At 32.7% G+C, this 13,091-nt stretch overlaps 1 protein-coding gene across 1 annotated transcript in view; it reads left to right on the top strand.

The window, feature by feature from the left end:
- The window catches only part of Adss (adenylosuccinate synthetase), an 84,197-nt gene continuing 71,106 nt past the window's right edge, over window positions 1–13,091 (top strand). The window contains exon 1 of the mRNA XM_075367678.1: window positions 1–323. Coding sequence (XP_075223793.1) covers window positions 174–323 — 150 coding nt within the window. The 5' untranslated portion in view covers window positions 1–173. The remainder of the gene's footprint in view (window positions 324–13,091) is intronic.

Consider the following 13,091-nt stretch of genomic DNA (forward strand, 5'->3'; position numbering starts at 1 on the left):
AACGAACGCAGTAAGAGCGCCACTGCAAATATTGCGCACATCTGTCGGGAACACTCCCTGGTTAACCTGTCCAGGGAGACTGGCGTGTTTGTTCAGTGTTGCGAGTAATTTGTTGTTTTATATTCGTTGTTGTTTTGCCATTGTAATAGTAGGTTCGGTGTAAATTTTTAACCATGAATGATAAAAAGTTTTCTGTCAAAGTTAAAAATAATAATACTAAAAATACAGTTACTGTTGTGTTGGGTGCTCAATGGGGTGATGAAGGTAAAGGAAAAGTGGTAGATATGCTAGCAGCCAATGTTGATATTGTATGCCGGTGTCAAGTAAGTTACGAAAAGTAATTACGATTTTTAATATAGTATTGCTGTTTTTATTTGTATTCATGGTTTATTAAGAGTACGTGTGTATATTTGTACTCCTGGTAATTTTAACTTCTTTTTGTTATTTTTATTTTAGTTAAATCTATTTGAAAATAATATATAGGCATTCAGTTAAAGTAATAGTGGTACTAGATTAACGTAATAATGATATCAGCTGAAGTTGAGGTTTTTTAAATTTATATTATCCATAATGAGTGGAAAAACATAATTTAATATGACTTACTGATTTGGTAGAAAATGTTGGATGGCTGATTACATTCAGTTTTATGAACAGTATTGATAACATTGTGAACTTTTTAAGAGCTGTGCTGATAAGAATGCAATGTTAGGTTAGTTTCACATAATTAAATAACATAACCAAGTTCAAATCTTTTGTAAGTTAATTAATTTGTTTTTTAAATTATGAACAGCATACTGTATATTATATTTTGAATACTTCCTTTTCAGTATATTATTAATACTGTTTTTCATACTGTGTGATTTTGATCTTCACATTGTGTTATTAAATATTAAAATTAGGTGTGAGTATTTAAACTTTTATAATTTAGAAATTAAGAATAATTTAAAAATTACAACAAAGATTATAGGGGTTGCTTGTTAAAGAATTAAATTAGCATAAGGAGGATTTGAATGTTATTAACATAAAGAGTACCTTGCTTTTAAATAATTTGTAATGGGACTATTTTGCTACAATTTGATTATTAAGAATTAGTAGCTAATTTTGATAAATTTATGTCATTGTGTTTTTTTCCCCCATGAAAGTACTGTTTTTTTGTATAACAGTATAAGTATACTGTATACAAAATTCTTTAGCACTGAATGTTTCTTTTACATATTCATATTTGTGTTTTGGTACTTACACATCTTATAAATAGAAATTTTTACGTTTTCTTTTTTTTGTGAATTTGCTTTATGTGAAACATCTTTTTTTCAATAAGTGCCTAAAGCATTCTTGTGCAATGCCAAATATTTACCACAACCAGTCAGTTTTTATAATAAAAATTACGATAAAGCTATTCTTTGGGATGTTTTAAAATCTCATATGAATTTACAAAAGTTAATAACATTGACTATAAACATCTACAGTTTGTGCTATTGGTTTTCCAAATTAGTCCATATATTAATTGTGCAGTTAGATTTCCATCTATGATTTCAGTTATATCATGTTTACTTAAAATATATTAGCCAATTAATAAATGAAAACGTACACAATTTCAGTTGTAAAAAATTCAGGCAAACCATTAATTTTTATTAAATATTTTCAAAATTTCCTGGTTTTGAGTGTGTTCTGTATACTGTATTATGAGTTTTTGTGTGTTATTCCAGAAGTTCTATGAATTTTTAAATTATTTGTTTATTTTCACGTGTGGAAGAGTGTTTTCATTATTGTACAGTTTTGTACTTGTTTATATCTGAGAAATTTAATTTGGATTTAATTATACAGTATTTATTTAGGAGATAGACGCCAGCAATTTTTATTACTTAACTTTACCAAAAGGAAGAAAACGTGTTAGGTAGTTTGCGCATCTATATTTCTAGAATAGTTATAATGATTGATGTGAATAAATATGAAGTTATTCATTTCAATTATTTGCATGATATTTTCTTTAAAAAATCAAGAATGAATGTTTTATGCAAATTTTTGCAATCCATAATTGTTTGATACTCAAATGGATTCAAAATATTTGGAAAGAAATTCAAAATTGTTTTTTAACAATCTTACATTATTAAAAAGTAGTAATCAAAATTAGTAGAAATAGTTATGAAAGAAAGCAGAATTTTTCACACGATTACGAAAATATTAATAAAAGGAATAAATTTAAAAGGAAATTAATTCATTTAAATTAAAAAAATAGCGTGAGTTAATTTAAAATAAATGTAAATTGAATTTCTGACCTCTGAGTTCAAAAGTGCTGGAAAAAGAGAAAACTAAAAATATTACAGAAGTCAATTTTATAAATTTGGGTTGAATATTGATTTTACAACATAGAAAAAAATTAATGAAAAATATATCAAACGTTTTATGTACATCATATGAGAGATGCTGATACATGCAAGTTAAAAAAACTTGAAAAGATATTATTTTGTGTTTATGTAGCTTCTATGACCGTTTTTCCACTAGAATCCCACTGACAAGCGATTTACTTTTTTCATGAAGATTGCAATTTTTTTACTTTCTCAATAAATATGTTGAGTGAACAAGCGTACTGTAATTCAAGATTTTTCTATAACGGTATTTTATACTTTAGCATTTAACTATTTTCATATCGTAAAATAAATTATTTCAATTTTATTACTAATTACTAATAATTAATATTAGTATTTTTTTAATCGGCGGAACATTTACGGTCTAGTATCTATCTCTATTAGAATATTGTAACTATTGATAAGAAATTTTCATAGTTGTACTTGTAGGGCTCTATCTAGCTCATCGTTCTATTTAGATACCATTTAATTAAGACCGTGAATGCGTCAGTAAATGACATAAACTTTCTGTTAATTATTATCGGTTTCATTTTGAATTAATTGAACTCAAGACACTGTATTGATTTTTGTTATTAAAAAAAGCGAATGTAATACACGAACAGGAGATGAGACCTTGACCTAATAGTTTTTTTACTTTTATTTAACCGATAAAAATTTTTTTGCATTAATGAAGGGTTTTTAATGTATTTATTAAAGTAAATTGATCGAAGTTTTTCCTTACTATTTGTGTGCCTGTTAATTAAATAAATATATTTTTTATAAAGTTTTGTAAGAAAGTAAATTATATTTATCTTATGTATATGTATATGCTCATTTGACTTGCCATAGAAATAATGGTCATGATGACTTGATGAGTTATAGCCACTCCTGCAAATAATAATCAATCTCAAGAATAACATTTCCCCGTGCCAGTCTTATAGGGGAAAGTGAGGAGCGAGCGGTTTCCTGTTGCCTTCTTCGATCAGTTAAAGTTTTTATATAAATATTAGTCGTTTTGACAAAGCGTTTTACACAGTCTACCTGGCAGTAGTTTCTAATGCGTTGCATAAAGCGGTGTAACCTTCTTGTTTGAAGTTAGCGTACACCTTCGATTGCGTTTTAAAATCGATCGGATAAAATTATTTATTTTAGTTATAATAAATTCTTATACTATTAATAAAAATAAAGAGGTCTTACAAGTTTTCAAGATATAGACACGATCTGTTAGATCATTGTTTGGGATTTCTAAAGCCGAATCGTGTAGACCAGTATGTAGCTGATATATTTATTATCCGTGTTATAATTTTAAAATTGCGGTGCTACATTCGCTAAGAAAAATGCCATTTGTTAAAAGTAATGATATTTATCTCTATCAAACCAGACGACAGAACTATTTGCATGTAACTCAGCACAATACTTTGGTCTACGGAAAGGGCTTTATTACGCTTACATTGCTGTTTTTAAATATATTACAAACTCATATAACAGATGTTGCTGCTAATTTATTTAGAATAAAATAATGAAAAGACATTTATTTACAGAACCGACATTACTCTGTTAAGTTTTTAAATTATAAGAAAAAAGTTTAAATTTCCTACATTTTTGTTTAACATATACAAATATACATTCGAGTTATTTTCATAATGCGTTATTAATTTTTTTTTTGTATCAATTTTTTATATTGTTTTTATTACTTTTTTAAAATTTTATATGTGTTTTACCGTTATCCCATGTATTTATTTTATCTTTTTATAATATGACCTTTCATAGCATATTTTTTATAATTAATTTTAAAATTCAGCACCGATCTAAGTTGTTTTACGGTTTTTGTTGATGCATCTGAAAAAATGTTTGGGAAGCTCCTTTTTTATCTGTGGAATTGTATACCTACACGCACTACTGGCACGATACGTATAACATTAATTACATACCTATATGAATAAAATATATGTTTACTCTTACAGTCGGGAAGGTTTGCCTCTGTTTAATTAAAATTGCCGGAATTAAAACCTAGTAATATCTTTCGCCGGGAATATATATATTTGGAACATTAATCGGAATGTTTTTATAAATAAATTTATTTGTTTGTAAAAAATTATCTTTCTCTTCTGTTTTTTGAAACGATACGATGAATGCGATATCAGATATTAGTTTTCAATTAATTTTTGTAGTTTCTTAAACTGCTCCTTCGTTTATCGGTCAAAGATGCGTGTCTTCTGTCTTGAGCCCTTATTTTTACCCTCCTCTATGCTCTGCACCAAAATCTTCTTACACCGTTTGCTGTCTGTTTGTAGAACCACTCGTTGCTCTCAGCTTGTAACACTATCCAGTTAATACGGTCGGTCCGTTCTTACAGACTTCTTTCTCGGTTCTTCAACGGTTACGTTATTTTAATCTTAAATCCTGCTGCTTTATTTCTCCACCGTTCAAGGTAGTGCATTTCCATCGCCTGTATATTCCTGTAGCGTTTTGTCGGTTAGACTTAAAAATTAACAGGCGTATGTTACAGTCGTGACAAATGTCGATCTGCGTATAGACATCGTGTTTTTCTTTCTGTTTTTCCTTCTAGCGATAAATTGTCATTTCTAAGTATTAAGACAGTCGGCGCTTCAAATTTGGTTACGTGATTTTGAAGGATTTTTCGCGGTCTTATTACAACACAAGTAGTGTTGTAAAACACCCGATTCCGCTATTTTTTCTACTGGAAAATCCTTTACCTTAATTTTGCGTTTTTAAAACGTACCGTTTTAATTTTCTTTGTCTTGCTACCGCTAATTTTCATTTTTATCTTTGACCGCTTAACATATCTTCGCGTTATCCTGCAAACTTTACCGTCTCTTGACCGCTACGATTAATCGATCTGCTAGTACAGACTCCGATGAATTCTCAGATTTTTTTTTTGTTAAAATACTTGAGATGTTGTCTCGGTTTTATTTTACATCTGTTCCTTAACGTATTTGTAATCGCACAAAACAGAAGTACGTTTACTTAAATTATAACTTCGCGTTACTCCTTGAAAATTGTCGTTCCTCCGATTTGTAATTTCGTCTTCGCATGATTTCAGTAATAAAATTTCTGGATAGATTGAATCCGTTTATTCAAAAAACAATTATCGAAGCATTAAAGAAAACTTTAATGCTCTCCGTTTTTTACTTCTCAGAAGAATATCGAATGGCTTTTCCAAGTCTCAGATCTCCACATGCGTTTCTTTGTTACAGCTAGCCGTCTTCTTATGGATATTTTCACGATAGATGTAAGATTCTGGGTAATTCAGACGGTCCGAATGTCTGTACTGTACAAAGCGAATCAAAAGTACGGAAACCCTTCGACAACTTTAAAACCGTCCCAGATAGAATACTGTAATTTTCAGAATAAAGTATCGGTCAACTTATTATACTTTCTGACGAGAAATAGAATTTCAGTCCCTTCTTGGGTGGCGGCCTGGTGTTTGTAACTCAAATATTTTAAACGGTAACACCCTTTGTGCGATAGATCATTTTAAAGGTCTTTTTAAGACAAAGAAAAAATTGTATAAATAAAAAGTCTGTATGATATCTGTACCCAAAATGGCGGCAGGATAAAGTTTGGATTTTGAAAATTACTAAATTTAGTAAAGTTCAAATAATAAAATTAAATAAAAAGAGATTAAACCGAATTAAATTAAAATTTATTTTAAAAGTTACCGTTATTGCAAAAATCAAGCTTACTTAATCGTCGTGTAATATTCCATTTAAAGTGTTTCATGACGACCGTTTCTTATGAGAATTTATTGTTATCGATTACCTTAACCGCACTTGATAGCATCTTTTGCTATTTACATCTTTTTTATCTTTTTTGTAATTGCTTTTTACCTAATTAATTTTTTCTGCGCTACCTGCTAACATCTCTATCGACTGTGTCACTTAGCGAACAGAGGGTCACACTTTTAATGACGTAGGTCTTTGGTTGTATAATGAACTTTGTGAGTTGTTCGATGCAACATTTAATAATCGTAACCCGTTTCAAAAGGTATAGTGTGAAAAACCATCAAACGATTTGAACAAATAGGGAAAAACCAGGGAGGCCTAAATCTGCAACAAATAATTTTTTTTTTTGTCTTCAGTCATTTGACTGGTTTGATGCAGCTCTCCAAGATTCCCTATCTAGTGCTAGTCGTTTCATTTCAGTATACCCTCTACATCCTACATCCCTAACAATTTGTTTTACATATTCCAAACGTGGCCTGCCTGTCTGTCATAATTTTTTCCTTCTACCTGTCCTTCCAATATCAAAGCGACTATTCCAGGATGCCTTAGTATGTGGCCTATAAGTCTGTCTCTTCTTTTAACTATATTTTTCCTAATGCTTCTTTCTTCATCTATTTGCCGCAATACCTCTTCGTTTGTCGCTTTATCCACCCGTCTGATTTTTAACATTCTCCTATAGCACCGCATTTCAAAAGCTTCTAATCTTTTCTTCTCAGATACTCCGATCGTCCAAGTTTCACTTCCATATAAAGCGACGCTCCAAACATACACTATCAAAAATCTTTTCCTGACATTTAAATTAATTTTTGATGTAAACAAATTATATTTCTTACTGAAGGCTCGTTTAGCTTGTGCTATTCGGCATTTTATATCGCTCCTGCTTGTTTCTTCTCAATCCTTTTTACTCTCGGCTAGAATTACTATATCATCGGCAAATCGTAGCATCTTTATCTTTTCACCTTGTACTGTTACTCCGAATCTAAATTGTTCTTTAACATCATTACCTGCTAGATCCATGTAAAGATTAAAAAGTAACGGAGATAGGGAACATCCTTGTCGGACTCCCTTTCTTATTACGGCTTCTTTCTTATGTTCTTCAATTGTTACTGTTGCTGTTTGGTTCCTGTACATGTTACCAATTGTTCTTCTATCTCTGTATTTGAACTCTAATTTTTTTAAAATGCTGAACATTTTATTCCAGTCTACGTTATCGAATGCCTTTTCTAGATCTATAAACGCCAAGTATGTTGGTTTGTTTTTCTTTAATCTACCTTCTACTATTAATCTGAGGCCTAAAATTGCTTCCCTTGTCCCTATACTTTTCCTGAAACCAAATTGGTCTTCTCCTAACACTTCTTCCACTCTCCTCTCAATTCTTCTGTATAGAATTCTGGTTAAGATTTTTGATGCATGACTAGTTAAACTAATTGTTCTGTATTCTTCACATTTATCTGCCCCTGCTTTCTTTGGTATCATTACTATAACACTTTTTTTGAAGTCTGACGGAAATTCCCCTTTTTCATAAATATTACACACCAGTTTGTGTAATCTATCAATCGCTTCCTCACCTGCACTGCGCAGTAATTCTACAGGTATTCCGTCTATTCCAGGAGCCTTTCTACCATTTAAATCTTTTAATGCTCTCTTAAATTCAGATCTCAGTATTGTTTCTCCCATTTCATCCTCCTCAACTTCCTCTTCTTCCTCTATAACACCATTTTCTAATTCATTTCCTCCGTATAACTCTTCAATATATTCCACCCATCTATCGACTTTACCTTTCGTATTATATATTGGTGTACCATCTTTGTTTAACACATTATTAGATTTTAATTTATGTACCCCAAAATTTTCCTTAAATTTCCTGTATGCTCCGTCTATTTTACCGATGTTCATTTCTCATTCCACTTTGCCAGTTTGCACTTCCTGTTTATAACATTTCTTAATTGCCGATAGTTCCTTTTACTTTCTTCATCACTAGCATTCTTACATTTTCTACGTTCATCCATCAGCTGCAATATATCGTCTGAAACCCAAGGTTTTCTACCAGTTCTCTTTGTTCCGCCTAAGTTTGCTTCTGCTGATTTAAGAATTTCCTTTTTAACATTCTCCCATTCTTCTTCTACATTTTCTACCTTATCTTTTTTACTCAGACCTCTTGCGATGTCCTCCTCAAAAATCTTCTTTACCTCCTCTTCCTCAAGCTTCTCTAAATTCCACCGATTCATCTGACACCTTTTCTTCAGGTTTTTAAACCCCAATCTACATTTCATTATCACCAAATTATGGTCGCTATCAATGTCTGCTCCAGGGTAAGTTTTGCAGTCAACGAGTTGATTTCTAAATCTTTGCTTAACCATGATATAATCTATCTGATACCTTCCAGTATCGCCTGGCTTTTTCCAAGTGTATATTCTTCTATTATGATTTTTAAATTGGGTGTTGGCAATTACTAAATTATACTTCGTGCAAAACTCTATAAGTCGGTCCCCTCTTTCATTCCTTTTGCCCCGCCCGTATTCACCCACTATATTTCCTTCCTTGCCTTTTCCAATGCTTGCATTCCAATCTCCAACTATTATTAAATTTTCATCTCCTTTTACGTGTTTAATTGTTTCATCAATCTCTTCGTATACACACTCTACCGCATCATCATCATGGGCGCTTGTAGGCATATAGACGTTAACAATCGTTGTCGGTTTAGGTTTTGATTTTATCCTTATTTCAATGATTCTATCGCTATGCGTCTTGAAATACTCCACTCTCCTCCCTATCTTCTTGTTCATCACGAAACCTATTCCTGCCTGCCCATTATTTGACGCTGAGTTAATTACTCTAAACTCACCTGACCAAAAGTCGCCTTGCTCTTCCCACCGAACCTCACTAATTCCTATTATATCGACATTCATCCTACCTATTTACCTTTTAAAATTCTCTAGCCTACCAACCTTTTTTAAGCTTCTAACATTCCACGCTCGGACTCTTAGAATGTTATTTTTTAGTTTTCTGGTGACCCCTTCCTTAGTAGTCCCCACCCGGAGATCCGAACTTTGGGACTATTTTACCTCCGGAATATTTTACCAAGGAAGGCGCCTCCATTATTGCTATGTGAAAATGCAGAGAGCCACATTTTCTTGAAAAAAAACAAAAAAAAAAACAGCTGTAGTTTTCCATTGCTTTCAGCTGCGCAGTACTCAGAGGACTGAGTGATGTTGATATGGCCGTTTAAGTCATTGTGACTCACGCCCCTAACAACTACTGAAAGAGCTGCTGCCCTCTTTCAGGAATCATTCCTTAGTCTGATTCTCAACAGATACCTCTCCGATATGGTTGCACCTTCGGCCCAGCTACTCTGTATCTCTGAGCACTCCAGCCCCCTCACCAACGGCAAGGTCTCATGATTCATAAAGGAGGCAACAAATAATAACAATCGTTATAGATAATGCAAGAATTTATCGAGGATCACCATTCCTGGACTCGAACAGCAGCACGAGAACATAACATTAGCCGAAGTTGAGCGATTCAAACATTAGAAAGTGAAAATTTCAAACCCTTCAAAATTTATCGGGTACAAGAACTTGAAGACTGGAGTTCTGTGTGAAATTATGACGATCGATATTTGTGGAGATCTTAATTTATTAAAAAAAACATAATGTTTAGCGACGAGGCCGCATTTAAATAGCCATAATTTTTGATACCGGACCGATATTAATCGACACTTGTATCGTTAGGCGCATTCACAGTATTCAGTCAAAGTAAATGTACGGGGTAGGTTTATCGTTATCGGACGATCTATAGAGCATATTTATCGATCGAAATTTAAACTCGATGAAATACGAGGCTTAGCTTCTTGACCGTATCGTTCCAGACGTTCAAAACATTGTTGGGCCCGACTTGCAAAAAATTTGGTTTTAACAAGACGTTGCCCCGTTTCGTTTCAGTCTTATGTATCTGAAATTTTAAATTTATTTTTTCCTGGAAGACGGATCGGCCGAAGGGTCAAAGAGAACGGCCGGCAGATCTCCCGACTTGTCATCGTCGAATTACTTTCTTTGGGGCCTCTTAATAGGTATCGGCTATCGTAATAAGTGCCAAGATATCGATGATTTACAGAATAGAATTCAAGAATCGGCTCAAATAACGCTCGGGAACCGTCGAATAATGCAGAATCATCCTTTTACGACCTATCGGCATTCTGTCAAACTACAGGAAGACATTTCGAACGTTTATTCAAATTAAATGTAAGTAAATAAGCAAAATTGCGCTTATAAAAATAAATCTATTCGATAATATCCGTTTAATAAAAAAAAAAAGTATAAATTTATTTATTTGCGATAACATTTCCTTAAATTGTCGATGTATTTTTTCAAAATCGAAACCGTATCCCTCCGCCATTTTGGTTACAGACATCTTACCGACTTTTTTTTTCTGTTTTTCTTGTCTTAAAGAGACCTTTAAAATGATGTATCGCACAAAGGGTGTTACCGTTTAAAATATTTAATCGTCCTCCGAGAAGGGTTCAACTTCTATTTCATGTTAAAAGGTGAAGTAGTCTACCGATACTGTATCCTGAAAGTTTCAATATTCTATCCGGAACGGTTTTAAAGTCGTCGGGGGGTTTCCGTACTTTTCACTAGCTCTGAATAAAATCGTAGCTTTATCTTCAACCCTTTTTGGAGTATATTTCCTGTTTGGTAATTCATTCTAGCGCTCGATCGCCAATAACAGATACGTAAGGTAACAAGTTTTGCTTTAAAAATACCGATCGGCAAGACAAATGTGTATCGCTTTTAAAAATGAACATCTCCCTTTCAAATTATATGAAAATTCTTCTTCCAAAAGAACAATAAAAAAAAAAATGCAACCGTTGTAAAAAGTATAGTAAATCGTTTTAGTACGTAATCTATTACTGTAGTGCGTTTATTCATGTTATCGATAAGTTTTTTCTGAAATGAGCCGTTCAATGCGATGTATTTCATAAGACAATAATATATATATAAAGGGAATTGTGAATTTGTATTACTTTGGTAGTCGGTTTGTGACGTTAAGGAAAAAAAGGTTCGTAAATATATAATGGAAATTGCGTCGTTTTAAAGTTGCTGCCGGCAAAATATTTCACCCTGATTTCTGTTCTAGGGTATATCGAAGCCGTATTGAAATTCTTGGGGCCTAAATTAAGAGATAAATTTAGCGGTTTATATGTCGTCTGACAAAAAAAAATCGAATAAAACCGGTAACAACTGTATCTTAGTATTTTTTTGAGAAAAATTGTTTAAAGCCAAAAAAATTTCAAACAACTTGATAACCGAATTTGAATCGAACCGCAGCAATAATTCGGTCGATTTCATTTTATATCGGTTATAATCGGGAATCAGAACCGATTACGTTTTACCGAACGAATGTTATTCTCCAAAAGTAATTTTTGTTGTTCTGTTAGGCGATTCGTTCGCTTAATTTATATCGGCGTTCAGTAGGTTAGGAAAACTAAACTCGGGTTTTTTTTATCTATTTATCGGATCGGAAAGTATTCTATAATTTTTTATATATAAATTGATGGAAAACGTAACGGAACAAAATATAGACCTGTTTACAATTTATGTAATTTGGAATTGTTCATCGGCAGGTGAGAGCTCTCGTTTTTCCAGTTTACTCTGCGATTCTCTGGAAAATTAATTTCTTATTACGACATAAATCGCTGCGATATTTAAATTTTAGAATCGAGTTAGGTAGGTGTTTAAAAAAAGGCCGTGTGCAATGCACAAATCGGTTTATTGTAATTAAGTCGACTGCTGGAAAGTTGCTACACGATAGCATTTTTCTTTACATTGAGAATATTTTTTTCATCGAGAAAAAATAATACTTTTATTTAAAATCTCTACGGCAGAGCAAGTTTTTAAAAATACACTCGTATTGGAGGCAGCTGTTCACAACCGCTGGTCTTATCGGTTTTTAAGTAACGAAATGGAGAATCCCGGGAAAACGTTATGTAGATGTAACAAGAATTCCCGGTCTAATTTTTTTTTTTTTTTTACCGACGTTTTATCCCGTTTTACGATGAATTAAAATTAGTCGTATTTCTTAATTGCGCTATACAAAATTTTTTTTTTATTTAATGTCACGCGTTACATATTTATGTAATACATTATACGTACTGTATAAACAGTTTGTATTTCACGTAAGGACTTACCTCGTACTTAGAACGGATGTAGGTTATACTTAAACGCTTGTCGTACTCGTTTGTAGGTTAACGCTGCATTTTTATTTCTAGCGCGTAATTTTTTCACAACGATAACGCAAAAAATGAATACGCTAACGTTTTTTAAATCGATTAAAAAACGCTAATCCTAATGCGTTCTTTAATTTTTGATACTTAACGTTTACTATAATCGTTAATACTAACTTATCGCTTGAAAAAGCGAGTAATTTTCTGTTGTTTTCTGTTTGAATAAGGTACTACGTTCAAAAAAAGTTTCACGTTTATTTGAATACCCGAAAACGCTGTCAGATACTTCATCGTCAGCTGTAGGGCAAGCTTAATTGTTGCGAACGACTGTAAAACCTCGTCTTCGGTAGGTTTCCTCTTTGCCGATCTACGCAGGTTTTGTCATCATGTCATCATTTTCATGTCAGTTTTTGTCATCAAGCATGTCCTCATCGTCCGGAAAATTAAAACGGTAACCTGTTCGTCAGCGACGATGAAATCTTCCGGATTAACTTCGTTAATGACGTTTCCAGTTGTTTGGAGGAAATTCCAATCGCTTTTCAACCGTACTAGTGTCGTATCGTCTTCTTCATTCCGTTCTGTCGTGGCGGTACTGAAACGGGCAAAAGCGATGAAATATATATTGTTTCATCGCCGACATCATCGGTCCGTACTTTTGGTAATTCAGAAACGCACTCCCGGAGGCCAACAATATTAACAGGGACGGTGTCGTCGCTCTCTACAACGGTTACAATTTTTTTCAGAGTTCTTTTTCGGTAGTGCGATTTAAGATTTTTA

The sequence above is a fragment of the Lycorma delicatula genome, chromosome 5, assembly GCF_047948215.1.
Source record: "Lycorma delicatula isolate Av1 chromosome 5, ASM4794821v1, whole genome shotgun sequence".
In the NCBI taxonomy this organism is placed as follows: Eukaryota; Metazoa; Arthropoda; class Insecta; order Hemiptera; family Fulgoridae; genus Lycorma; species Lycorma delicatula.